This window comes from Bison bison, unplaced genomic scaffold (assembly GCF_000754665.1).
Source record: "Bison bison bison isolate TAMUID 2011002044 unplaced genomic scaffold, Bison_UMD1.0 scf7180017864390, whole genome shotgun sequence".
NCBI classification, from domain to species: Eukaryota; Metazoa; Chordata; class Mammalia; order Artiodactyla; family Bovidae; genus Bison; species Bison bison.
The window spans coordinates 1,473,010-1,485,600 of NW_011494962.1; the positions used below are offsets into that span (position 1 = coordinate 1,473,010).

Sequence of the window (12,591 nt, forward strand, 5' to 3'; positions counted from 1 at the left end):
AATTAAAGAGCTTTGATACATATTACCAATTGCCCCCCCCAGAAAAGTTATTTCTGTTTATACAATACTAATTGTATGAAAATGATAACATTTGATATTCTTAAAAGATACTGATAAACTATTCTCCTATTTGAGTTTCATCTATGAATCTTACTTCATGAAGACATGATCTTTCAGCAAAAAGAAATCAGTTTCTGTAAGTCTGTTTCTCTGAGTCAGATCTTCCCAGAATACCCCCAAATCTCTCAGTGACATTCACTTTCAATTGATGCAGATACTGTCAGTCTTCAGGTGTACGGTTCTATGAAATCAATTTACATTGCTCTCCAAATCAGGTGATAATGGTGAATATGGAGTGTGGGGAAAGTGATGTGGAAAACATACGGTGAAATTGATTATGCAGAGACAAACGAGCCCTACTTCACCAGGCTCTAACCACATTCCTTGCTTACCTTTCTCTTTCAGCCACAACCAAACCATCACCCTTTCTTTAGAAGGCATCCCCATTCTTTACCTCCCAGGTCTTCCCCAGACTACTTGATAAACAGTCAACTGAATGTTCTGACCACTACCACCCCCTAGGTTATGCTGCCTGTTGTCTGGTCCTCAGCTGGCTCTCTCCTGTTCTCCAATGCAACCCTTAATCTTGGAATCACCACTGAGTCTGCCATTTATCATCGTGGACAAGTGGTCAACAGAATTACCTCCCAGAACCTAATTTAATCCAATCACACAAGCAAAATTTCATGGGTAGAGTCTGGACACTTCAGGAATATTTACTGCTAGGCATTTTCTTCTCTTTACCCTCACCCCGCATTGGCTTTGTCGATCTCAAAACAGAAAGATTCTGAGCCCTCGATCCCAATGCCAGAAATGAATGAACGAATGAAGTCTGATGAGAGAACGTAGGGAGTAGGCTGGGCGAAATAGTAATGTTGTCAAAATGTGGCAGTTTAGTTCACTTCAGTCGCTCAGTCGTGTCTGACTCTTTGTGACCCCATGGACTGTGGCACGTCAGACCCCCCTGTCCATCACCAGCTCCTGGAGTTTACTCAAACTCATGTCCATTGAGTTGGTGATGCCATCCTACCATCTCATCCTCTGTCATCCCCTTCTCCTCCCACCTTCAATGTTTCCCAGCATCAGGGTCTTTTCAAATGAGTCAGTTCTTTGCATCAGGTAGCCAAAGTATTGGAGTTTCAGCTTCAACATCAGTCCTTCCAATGAATATTCAGGACTGATTTCCTTTAGGATGGATTGGTTGGATCTCCTTGCAGTCCAAGGGACTCTCAAGAGTCTTCTCCAACACCACAGTTCAAAAGCATCAATTCTTCAGTGCTCAGTTGTCTTTATAGTGCAACTCTCACATCCATACATGACCACTGGAAAAACCATAGCTTTGACTAGATGGACCTTTGTTGGCAAAGTAATGTCTGCTTTTTAATTATGTTGCCTAGGTTGGTCATAATTTTTCTTCCAAGGAGTAAGCATCTTTTAATTTCATGGCTGCAGTCACCATCTGCAGTGATTTTGGAGCCCAAGAAAATAAAGTCTGTCACTGTTCCCATTGTTTCTCCATCTATTTGTCATGCTAATTCTTGACCCATGTTTAAAATCAGGCCTGACTGAATACATAGAGCACAGATGGACTTTGAATTCAGAAGGGCCTGAATTTTCAACAAATCTCTTGCCACTGGAATTGAATAGATCTGGCTTGAAATATCAGCCCCTCTCTTCCATGGGTGACTTGAGGCAAGTCACTTCACTTCTTTAAACCTCAGACTCACCAAAAGTAAAGTAGTGATATTTGCCTCCCAAGACTTAGGGTATATAAAGTGCTAACCAGATCTAATGCTAATGAACATTAAATATTAAATGTTATCATTTGAAGTCCAAGATTCAAATTCTTTCTAGCTGTAAAAATTTGAACATGAGACTCTTCCAAGCCTGTTTCCTCACAGGTTCAACATGAATGTCACTTACTTCATAGACCCGGAAAAATTCAGTTAGATTAACTCTACAGGTAGGATTTCTTAGGTTTCAAACATAAGTGAATGTTCTTTTTCTTCTCTCTGTTCAAGGAGTCTATAAATAGTGAAAGAGCCAGGACTGCAATCCAGAAATGCTGACGCAGTGAGCCAGGTTCTCTTTCTCAACATGTCAAGTTTGGAATGCAGATGGGGGGGGGGGCGGGGCAAGTACATATTAACACAGTGGAGGAGCTGGGAAACATGGCAGCATTCCACTGCCTCTCTAGAAAAACAGCATTGTGACTTAAGATCTGGTTATTTTATATTTTACCACCCCATGGAGATATTGGTGATGTTGAGCTTTTTTGTTTTATATGCTTAGAGCTGGTAAGAGGGGGAACAGCTCTCATGGAGACTAGATGAGAGTAGAACTTTTTTTTTTACTTACATACCCATATTTACATTTCCTCTATATATATGAACTCCATACCTTGAGTACCACATTGGTCCCATTTGTTACTGTAACTGTAGCACACAGAAGACATATGATGCCTACATGTGCCATTGATGAACAAGGTGGTTAAAGAAAAGAGGAACTAACTATAAAACCTAGATTTTTCATAGTTTTGTAGAGAGACAGAATGAGGTTAATGACTAGAAAGACAAATTGTGTAGCTGTTCCCTCTAAGCTCCAGTTTATTTTTATTACTAAGCTCTGATTTCTGAGAAAGGCAAATTTCTTCCTAAATAAGAAGAGAACCAGCATCACAAAATAACAGCAGTAACTTCAGGTGGGACTCATTGAAACTCCTAGCATTGTCTTTCAATCAAAGAAGCCCAAGATGGACGCACTAAACTTTATTACGCCCACTCCTTAAGAAAACAGAACGATTAAAAAAAAAAAATTAAAGAAAATTTTGAATGTTCTTGTACACTGTCTTCTGATTTCACTTTTGTGCAAAACACACATGACACATACACAGCATGAATACATAAAGCGTTTATTTATTTACTTCCTGGCTGCTTAAAGGTGTTATTTAGGAAACCACACATTTTACCCATCCGTTCCTGATCATATTAATTTCGTCAGCTAGAGGCTTAGCACACAGCTGCTAGTCACACCTTCAAACCTCAATGGCTTATGTTTTCACAGCAGCAGGCTGTTCTTCCTGTCCCAGCCTGAAGTGAAGGTTTCAGGAATAACCACCAGCTTCCAGGGAAAGATGTTCTGCATCACTCTGTTGGGAGGAGTAACTTCACCTGGCCATGCTCCCCCTCCCATGGTTATTTGTCCTAATGACTAAACTTTACGCCAGAGCCATATGAAATTTCCTGGCTCTTACAGTAAAAACTCAAAACAACATCTTGTTTGAAGTTTCCTGTTTCCCTAACTACCTACTTTATTAGTACTTCTTATCTTTACAGTAAAAGCTATTCTGAGTTAAAATCTATTGTCCCAACTAGGCTCCAGCCATGAACTGAACAGAAATTTTCCTTCCTCCAACTGCTAACAAAATGAGAGGAACACCTCACGAAATTAAGTAAGCATGAAAAAATCATGGCCAAAAAAAAAGGATTTTGGATAACTATTCAATTCTCTGCCACTAAGAGATAAAGTCTATTCACAAGTTGAAAGGGAAAATAATTCCATGAAGCAGTGCCATAATAAAGAACTTTAATTCTTCAGAGTTCTTGCTACTCTATGACACGGTTTGGACTATAGGCTCACCCTCAAGTCATTCATTAATTTTTTTAAATTTTTAACCTCATTGTCATATAACGCTGCATGTGTGGTAAGTTGCCTCAGTTGTGTCGGATTCTTTGTGATCCTATGGCTAGTAGTCCACCAGGCTTCTCTGTCCATGGGAATTTCCAGGCAAGAATACTGGAGTGGGTTGCCATTTCTTTCTCCAGGGGATCTTCCCAACCCAGGGGTCAAACCCACACCTCCTGTACTGACAGGCGGATTCTTTACCACTAAGCAAGCAGGGAAGCCTGGGGGAAGTTATGAATGAGGACAGAGTTAACACATTAAAGACTTTCTCATCCAAGGACTAATTCTCTGCAGTCTTGCTCAGTCCTGAGTGGATTACCTTATTCAACAGGACCCACAGAATGAATATTTTGAGGAGCAACAAAAAATTGTGGGCCCACAGTAGTTTTCTCCTTTTCTCCTTGAAGTTGACATCCAGTGTAACATGGTTTTATACTGCACACTCATCAGGGTCTACAGCTTGAATAGAAATGCTTGTTTTCATATAAGCAACCTGAAGGGGAGTTCAGCATAGTCTTTCACAGATGTGGTTTGGAGACCAGGTGACTTTGCATGGCAAACCAGAAGAGGATATGCATTTTAAGGCACTCCACAGTAAACAAGCGACCAAGCCGTGCTCCAGAGCTATACTATCCAAAGGGTAGCCACCAGCCTCATTTGGCTATCTCAACCTATTAAAAATTAAATAGCACTAAAAAAAAGTCTACTGGCACCAATTATGCCTGTTATTTCATCTGTAAATGAAAAATCCAACAAGAGGACATGACTTAGACTTCTTACAGTAAAGGAAAAATGTTATAGAATCTAAATTGACATATATGGGTCTTTTAAGTTTTCTATGTTTGAAATTTTTCATAATAAAACATTGGAAAACATTACTTTTAATTAAAATGACTCTAAATTCAGTTATGTTAGCCACATCTCAACTACTCAGTAGCCACGTGCAGTATCCAGTGGCTACCCTACTGGACTGCTCATACAGAGAGCATCTCTATTATTGCACAGAAGTTTACCAGAGTTGCTCTAGTCTAGCTGCTCCAGAGCCCTGGCTAGCTGTCAGACCCCAGTTCTTCCACCCTAAGGTCCCTAGAGGGGACCTGACTGATCTTTGGGCAAAGTGGATGATGACTGCCAGGACTGCATACTTTCAGAGTGAAGGTGCAGATGGAAAAGTAACAGAATACCAGAGTATGAGTTACTAACAGGCAAAGTAATCAAGTCTATCAGAAAGAGGTTGAAGGGAACTGGGAAATATGACTGGGACTTGTGTTCATTAGGAGTTAGGATGTAAATACAGACACACACAAACGCACACACACGGAAGTCCAAATTTTAAATAATTTGTAGAAATGAGAATTCATTTATTTCCCACAGATATACAAAACATGTGTATTGTGAAATATGGGAATAGGCACATAATTAAAGATGTGTCTAACTTTGGATACTGACTTTACCTTTGTAACCTTGAGGAAATCACTGCTTATACAAAAATATTTAAATGTGAATAACCCCTAAGGAGTTTGTGACAAACATAAAAAATCCAAAAGCTTCTATAAACTTCTATGAGCACCAAAAAATTAAATTTGGTCAGGTGTGGCAGAAACAAGGGGAGATCTACAATTGCTTTTAAACAGATGGGAATCTGGCTATATGCTTCTACATAAAAGATCCTCTGTCATAGGATACACCTTCTAGAACAATTTTCATCTTTAAAATGAATCAGAGATCTGGCCTTCTGAAGAACCAAAAGCACTCTCCATCCAGGCTGTGATGTTTTATTGGAGCAAAATTTCAACAAAAGGTGGCTTTTATTTACAGTTTAATGTGTGGTGACTGCTCAACCCACTTGGACTAGGTGAAGATAACAATTAAGCCTGCTTAGATATTGTCTTATTTTCAATTTGCATACAAAAAAGTTTGCTTCACATTCATACCACCCCCAATATTATAAATGAACAAATCCTCCCTCACCCACCCCTTAATTAAATATAAACCCAGTTTCAAAAAACATATAGTTTAGATTGGTTTAATCTTGAAATGTAATCCAATAAGACTAAACACTAAACACTTCAGGTCCTGTACCAAATAGTAAAATACTCGAAGGCCTTCAGGATCCCTAAAATTTAAAAGATAAAAGTTAGTTTTTTATTCCAAGGATGAAACAACATAATAATATAAATTAATTCTTAAAACAAAACAGAGACCAAAAACCAAGAACAATTAAAGGAACTGAGGAGAAAGGATTTTCTGATAACTATTAATATAACTGATGTACTGGACAATTTCTATCTTTATCTTTTCTCTGAACTTTTCTCTGAAAGTCCTATCTCTCTTTTACACTGTAACCAGTTAAGCAAACAAGTAAGTTATTACAAGTTATGCTGATAACTTGAAAATAACACTAAAAGAATATTTTGAGGGGAAAGAGTGGAAAGAAGTAGTAGGAGGCAGAGAGATTTTTCAGATAATAGTAAGAGGTATCTGTCACACACAGAGCTTGGGAAGGCACATATCGCTACAGCCATACTTAAGCTATATCTGTGTTTTCTCCATTTCTTTCAAGTATTAAACCCAAGGAGGCAAATGATGTCACACGGAACTAATAAGGCTGAGATATTCAAGAAGGATTTCTTTTAAATTCTGTGGGGCTGCATCCAGACAAAGATTTTTTGGCAATCAGTAAAATACACTGTTAACTTCTTTGATAACAAGTCTTCACTAACATAAAAATGAGGATTACACATACATAATAAATTGCTACAGGATACAATTACAGTAATCTCAACAAACTGGCTACGGTTCTAAAATGAGCCTCTCTAATAAATCATGTCAATTTAGTCAAAATGCTTTAACTTTTATTAATGCTTTTAATACTCACTTTGACTGATTGACATCAATAAGAGAACCTATTTTTGATGTGGTAAAAGAAATGTGTTCATCTCCAATTACAATTTCAAGCTCCTGAAAAAAATAAAACAGAGAAATGTAGTTAATGTAAAAATTCACCTCTTACAACCAAGAGGTCCCGATTTTAGCTGCAAGTTTTCTAGCCATAATAGAGGAGGGGGTAAAAATAAAAAAGAAACAATTTGTTAACTATAAACTATGTCTGTAAAGTAAAAATCTCATCAACTCCTCAGAGTTCCCCAGTATTAGGATGAATCAAGAAATGCTTTCCGAGATCTCATAAAGAAGATGCTATCGAATGAATGACAGACTTCAGAGTTACACAGAAATGTTTCTTATGATGTCAATAAAAACTAATAATATGGGTTTAAGCCTATTTTTAATATAATAAATACAAATACATTTATCCTTTCTACCAGGCTCTACAAATAAACTGCATAATGTTAATAATAGCACTATTTAGCACCTACTGTGTATCAGGCCTGCTGATAGGGACTTTAAAAACATATTCTCTGTAATCCCCAAAACTGGGCTAATAAAGCCTGTCTTTCTCAGGTCAGTATTGACTGATGTTACACATGTGAAGCCCAAGACTCAAAAGCAGACAAAAAAAAAAAACTGTTTGTATTTGCAACCACTAATACGTGGTGGTACTAATATTTAACTCTCGGATTGTAAAACTGAAAGATTCATATTCTTTTGACTTCACAAAACAATTGCAATTAAGAACTAGGAAAACAAAACAGCATAAAACAGATTTATGCTTCCAGTGTACAAAATTAAGTATAAATTTTTCTCCATATTTTATCTGCAAATCGAAAATGAAAAATTAAGAGGCTATGTCTGTATTGAGTTTTCAGTTTAAATTAACAGATGCCATTAAAGACACTCCCAGTTCTGTATTTGATCAGAATAGATATAATCATGCCCCTTTATGGCACACACACGGGAGAAGGAAATGGCACCCCACTCCAGTACTCTTGCCTGGAAAATCCCATGGACGGAGGAGTCTGGTATGCTGCAGTCCATGGGGTCGATAAGAGTTAGGCACGACTGAGCGACTTCGCTTTCACTTTTCACTTTCATGCATTGGAGAAGGAAATGGCAACCCACTCCAGTGTTCTTGCCTGGAGAATCCCAGGGACAGAGGAGCCTAGTGGGCTGCTGTCTATGGGGTTGCACAGAGTCTGCACACAACTGAGGTGACTTAGCAGCAGCAGCAGCATGGCACACACACAGAATGGATAATTAACTAAAACTCTCAAGCAATCAAAATCTTTTACCTAAAAATCCAACAGACAACTTCAAGAGCATAAGTAATCCTCCCCATTATCCAAAACACATGAACACATGATCAAGTGGGTAGATGAAAACACTGCTCTCTCCTTGAGTCTAAGAGATAATAAAAGGTTTGCTGCTGTTGTTTCTGATTTTTAATGCCTATATATATACATATATATATATATGTCTAAAACAAATAGGGATTTAAATTTACTTCTTAAAAGTGTTCACAGTAAATACAATAAATACTGTTAACTATTACCTTTGCTTTCCTAATAATGTTTCTTTAAATAGAAGCGTTAAGTTACTGCTACAGAGCATCAGCATCTATTCTCCACATTTTCTTCTAGTCAAAGAAGTTGTTATAGAGTATAATCCTCAGGAACACACAAAAGCGAAATTAAGTGTTTCTTCCTCCTGCAGTCATATCTCATTCTTCCAGCAGTTGAAAAGACCCAATTCAGAAATCAAACTGTCTTTCTACAGAGTGAAATCAGGCCTTCAGAGCTCTTCAGCAGCCCTTTGAGAAATACCAATTTTTCTGAAGGGAATATGACAGGCAAAGGCAATGGTCAGTTTGAACAAAGAAACCAATCAAATCTCTCTCTGGAGTGTAAAGACCAAATAAGAATTTTCAAAGTTGTATATCTAGAGAAAGTGAATTTTTCATAGTGAGAATCCTAATTCTCAAATTTAACAAACATTTGTGTTTTTTTCTACGTATTTTTATTATTTATTAAGAACTCATTGGGCTTCCCAGGTGGTGCCAGTGGTAAAGAATCTGCCTGCCAGTGCAGGAGATGCAAGAGACACGGCTTTGGCTTTGATCCCTGGGTCGGGAAGATTCCCTGGAAGAGGAAATGGCAACCTACTCCAGTATTCTTGCCTGGAAAATCCCACGGACAGAGGAGTCTGGTGGATTACAGTTCATGGGATCAAAAAGAGTCAGACAAGGCTGAGCATACATGCAGGCAAGATCTCATTAGTCCTAATAAAAGTACTTAACCTATAATGGAAATTAATCCTAATACTGTGAAAACATCCTAAGGTTAGCTGCGGTGGCTGCAGAGAAGACTGTTCAGAAAGATGTCTAAACTGACTTCTTTATTACTAGGAGGTAGCTCACAAATTGATGGAAAGTGAAATCCAATTATAAACCATTTACCAGGTGCCTACTAGATGAAAAAAATCTAAGATTTAATGAGGATCTATTCTAGACAAATAAGGAGAAACACAACAATTCTATTAATAATGTTTACAATTCATGTGTTTATAGAATTATTAAATACAAACCTGCCGGCCAACCCTGTCAGGGGGAGGCCACAAAGCATCGTCTTCTTTTGTAATTTCACTGTCATCAATAATTCTCTTCAGTTCTTCCATTACACTCTTGTGTACATAAGCCTGAAAGCAAGGAATAAAACGTCAGGGTCTACATCTTGACACAACTTAGAAAGAAATAATAAAACGTGGTTACCAACCCTAAGTATTCAAATAGAACATTAGAGAAAAATTTAATTCTGATTCTAAAAGGAGAGAATCATTCATCTTTCTTATTGCTTTTTCTTCACTCTCTTGCCCTTTCCTTTAAAATGTATTTTTCCCTCTTCGTATCATTATTCCCTCCTTAAAACCTTGTATCAAATATCTCTGAGTGGTTAACACAAAATCTGTGAGGTGAACAGTGACAAATGCGAATACACATCAAGAGTGCGGTAAACTCTTTCTTATACCTAACTTTTGAGACTTTCATCTAAAATGCATCCTGTGTTTAAAACACGATTGTCAATTATTTTTAAATAATGAGCAGAGTAAAAAGACCAAGTTAATTATAAAATGAATTAACTGATATGCTCAAATGTGGGACTACAACTTAATATATTCAGATTGATTCTTCTGCTGTTATAGATGCTACAAAGAATCCTTTTTCAATCTATAAATCAGCCTCTTCTCTATAGCCTTACCTGTACTTTAAATAGGTAAGTAAAAACACAGACATGAGGAAAACAGGCTTAACGTAAAAAAATTAGACATCTGAAAAGAACGTACCTCCTTTCTGATCATGACATCATTTTTATAATTGCTGTTGTTGGCATATCTAAGTTTTCCTGTAGGAAGTACAAAAAAATTCAATCTGTTAACAGCAAAAACTGCTAAAAAAAAATAATAAAGAAAGGACATCATAAGCAATTTTGAAGGTAAAAACTATATTATACTACTTTTATTAATATTTCCTCCCTCCTGGTACAAGATCAATGTTGGATATGCATTTGCTGTTAAGCTGGCTGAAGTTGAAGCCAATCAACTGTTTATACTCCATGCCTTCAATATAATTTCATATAATAGGAGGGTCATTTTCAAAACCCATTTTCTTAAGCAACATCATGATTTAAACAGGGAATCTGAAAAAAGAACTAACGTTTCTTTTAAAGTTTACCTTACTTTATTGTGTGATTGTCTTATTTATGTCTTATTGGTGCTGAGTTACCCAGAGCACTTAATCTAATCTGTAAAACAACCCTAAAAAGTAGGTTTCATTCTCTCACCTATTCACAGTTAAGAAAAACAGAGAGTTAAGTAACTTGCTCAGAGTCACACAAGATTCAGACTTAAATCTACTTTGTACCAATATACACTCCTTCCTCACGACTCCAAAACGTTTTCATTTATTTTCCTTCAATTCAATGTATTATGGTAATACTACTATTTTAGAACTGTAATTAAGAAGCAATACAAACTACATGCTGCTTCCAAATAAAGACTGGCTAGTTTGTTTTCTGATTTACATTGAATGTTGATATACTCCCTGATGTACGCTTCTCCTCATGGCTGTTCAGTTGCCTAGGTACAGTTGTTACGTGATCCAGATCCTCTAAAATGATAGGTTATCTTAATAAGGTGAATCTCTAAGGAACTGCTGTCTTTGGGTCTCATTATTACTGATAGAAAGGTTGTCAAACAGTGGTGGCAGATGAGAACTACTGTTCTGAAATGAAACTTCCCTGAAAATACTCAATCGAAGATTAAGAAGCCTCTTATCCTTATCCATCAGAGGGCAGATAGAATGAAAACCATAATCACAGAAAACTAATCAAACTGATCACATGGAACACAGCCTTGTCTAACTCAATGAAACTATGAACCGTGACCTGTAGGGCCACCCAAGACAGATAGGTCATGCTGGAGAGTTCTGACAGAACGTGGTCCACTGGGGAAGGGAATGGCAAACCACTTCAGTATTCTTGTCTCGAGTACCCCATGAACAGTATGAAAAGGCAAAAAGATATGACACACGAAAGATGAACTCCCCAGGTCGGTAGGTGCCCAATATGCTACTGGAGAAGAGTGGAGAAATAACTCCAGAAAGAATGAAGGGACAAAGCCAAAGTGAAAACAACATCCAGTTGTAGATGTGACTGGTGATGGAAGTAAAGTCCGATGCTGTAAAGAACAACACTGCATAGGAACCTGGAATGTTAGGTCCACGAATCACAGTAAATTCAAAGTGGTCAAACAGGAGATGGCAAGAGTGAACATTGACATTTTAGAAATCAGTGAACTAAAATGGACTGGAATGGGTGACTTTAACTCAGATGACCAGTGTATGTACTACTGGAGGCAAGAATCGCTCAGAAGAAATGAAGTAGCCCTCATAGTCAACAAAACAGTCCAAAATGCAGTACTTGGGTGCAATCTCAAAAATGACGGAATGATTTCTGTTTGTTTCCAGGCAAACCATTCATTATCACAGCAATCCAAGTCTATGCCCCAACCACTAACGCTGAAGAACTTGAAGTTGAATGGTTCTGTGAAGACCTACAAGGCCTTCTACTAGAACTAATACCCAAAAAAGATGTCCCTTTTATCATAAGGGACTAGAATGCAAAAGTAGGAAGTCAAGAGACACCTGGAGTAACAGGCAAGTTTGGCCTTGGAGTACAAAACGAAGCAGGGCAAAGGCTAACAGAGTTCTGCCCAAAGAACACACTGGAAGAGGCAAACACCCTCTTCCAACAACACAACAGAAGACTCTATACATGGATATCACCAGATGGTCAACACGGAAATCGGATTGATTATATTCTTTGCAGTCAAAGAAGAGAAACTCTATACAGTCAGCAAAAACAAGACTGGGAGCTGACTTAAATTGAAGAAAGTAGGGAAAACTACTAGACCATTCAGGTATGACCTAAATCGAATCTCTTACGATTATACAGTAAGAGTAAGAAATAGATTCAAGGGATTAGATCTGATAGACAGAGTGCCTGAAGAACTATGGACAGAGGTTTGACACTGTACAGGAGGCAGTGATCAAGATCATCCCCAAGAAACAGAAATGCAAAAAGGCAAAATGACTGTCTGAGGAGGCCTTACAAATAGCTGAGAAAAGAAGAGACGCTAAAGGCAGAGGAAAAAAGGAAAGATATACCCATTTGAATGCCGACTTCTTCCATAGCGAGAAGAGATAAGAAAGCCTTCTTCAGTGATCAATGCAAGGAAATAGAGGAAAATAATAGAACGGGAAACACTAGAGATCTCTTCAAGAAAATTAGAGATACTAAGGGAACATTTCATGCAAAGATGGGCACAATAGAGGACAGAAATGGTATAGACCTAACAGAAGCAGAAGATATTAAGAAGAGGTGGCAAGAATACACA

The 12,591-nt window shown here is 37.7% G+C and overlaps 1 protein-coding gene across 1 annotated transcript in view; it reads right to left on the minus strand.

The window, feature by feature from the left end:
* Positions 1-5,074: 5,074 nt before the first annotated feature.
* Positions 5,075-12,591, minus strand: part of MAGOHB (mago-nashi homolog B (Drosophila)) — an 11,392-nt gene continuing 3,875 nt past the window's right edge. The window contains exons 2-5 of the mRNA XM_010858668.1: positions 9,982-10,040; positions 9,226-9,336; positions 6,623-6,705; positions 5,075-5,860 (exon numbers count right to left, since the gene is read on the minus strand). Coding sequence (XP_010856970.1) covers positions 5,761-5,860; positions 6,623-6,705; positions 9,226-9,336; positions 9,982-10,040 — 353 coding nt within the window. The 3' untranslated portion in view covers positions 5,075-5,760. The remainder of the gene's footprint in view (positions 5,861-6,622; positions 6,706-9,225; positions 9,337-9,981; positions 10,041-12,591) is intronic.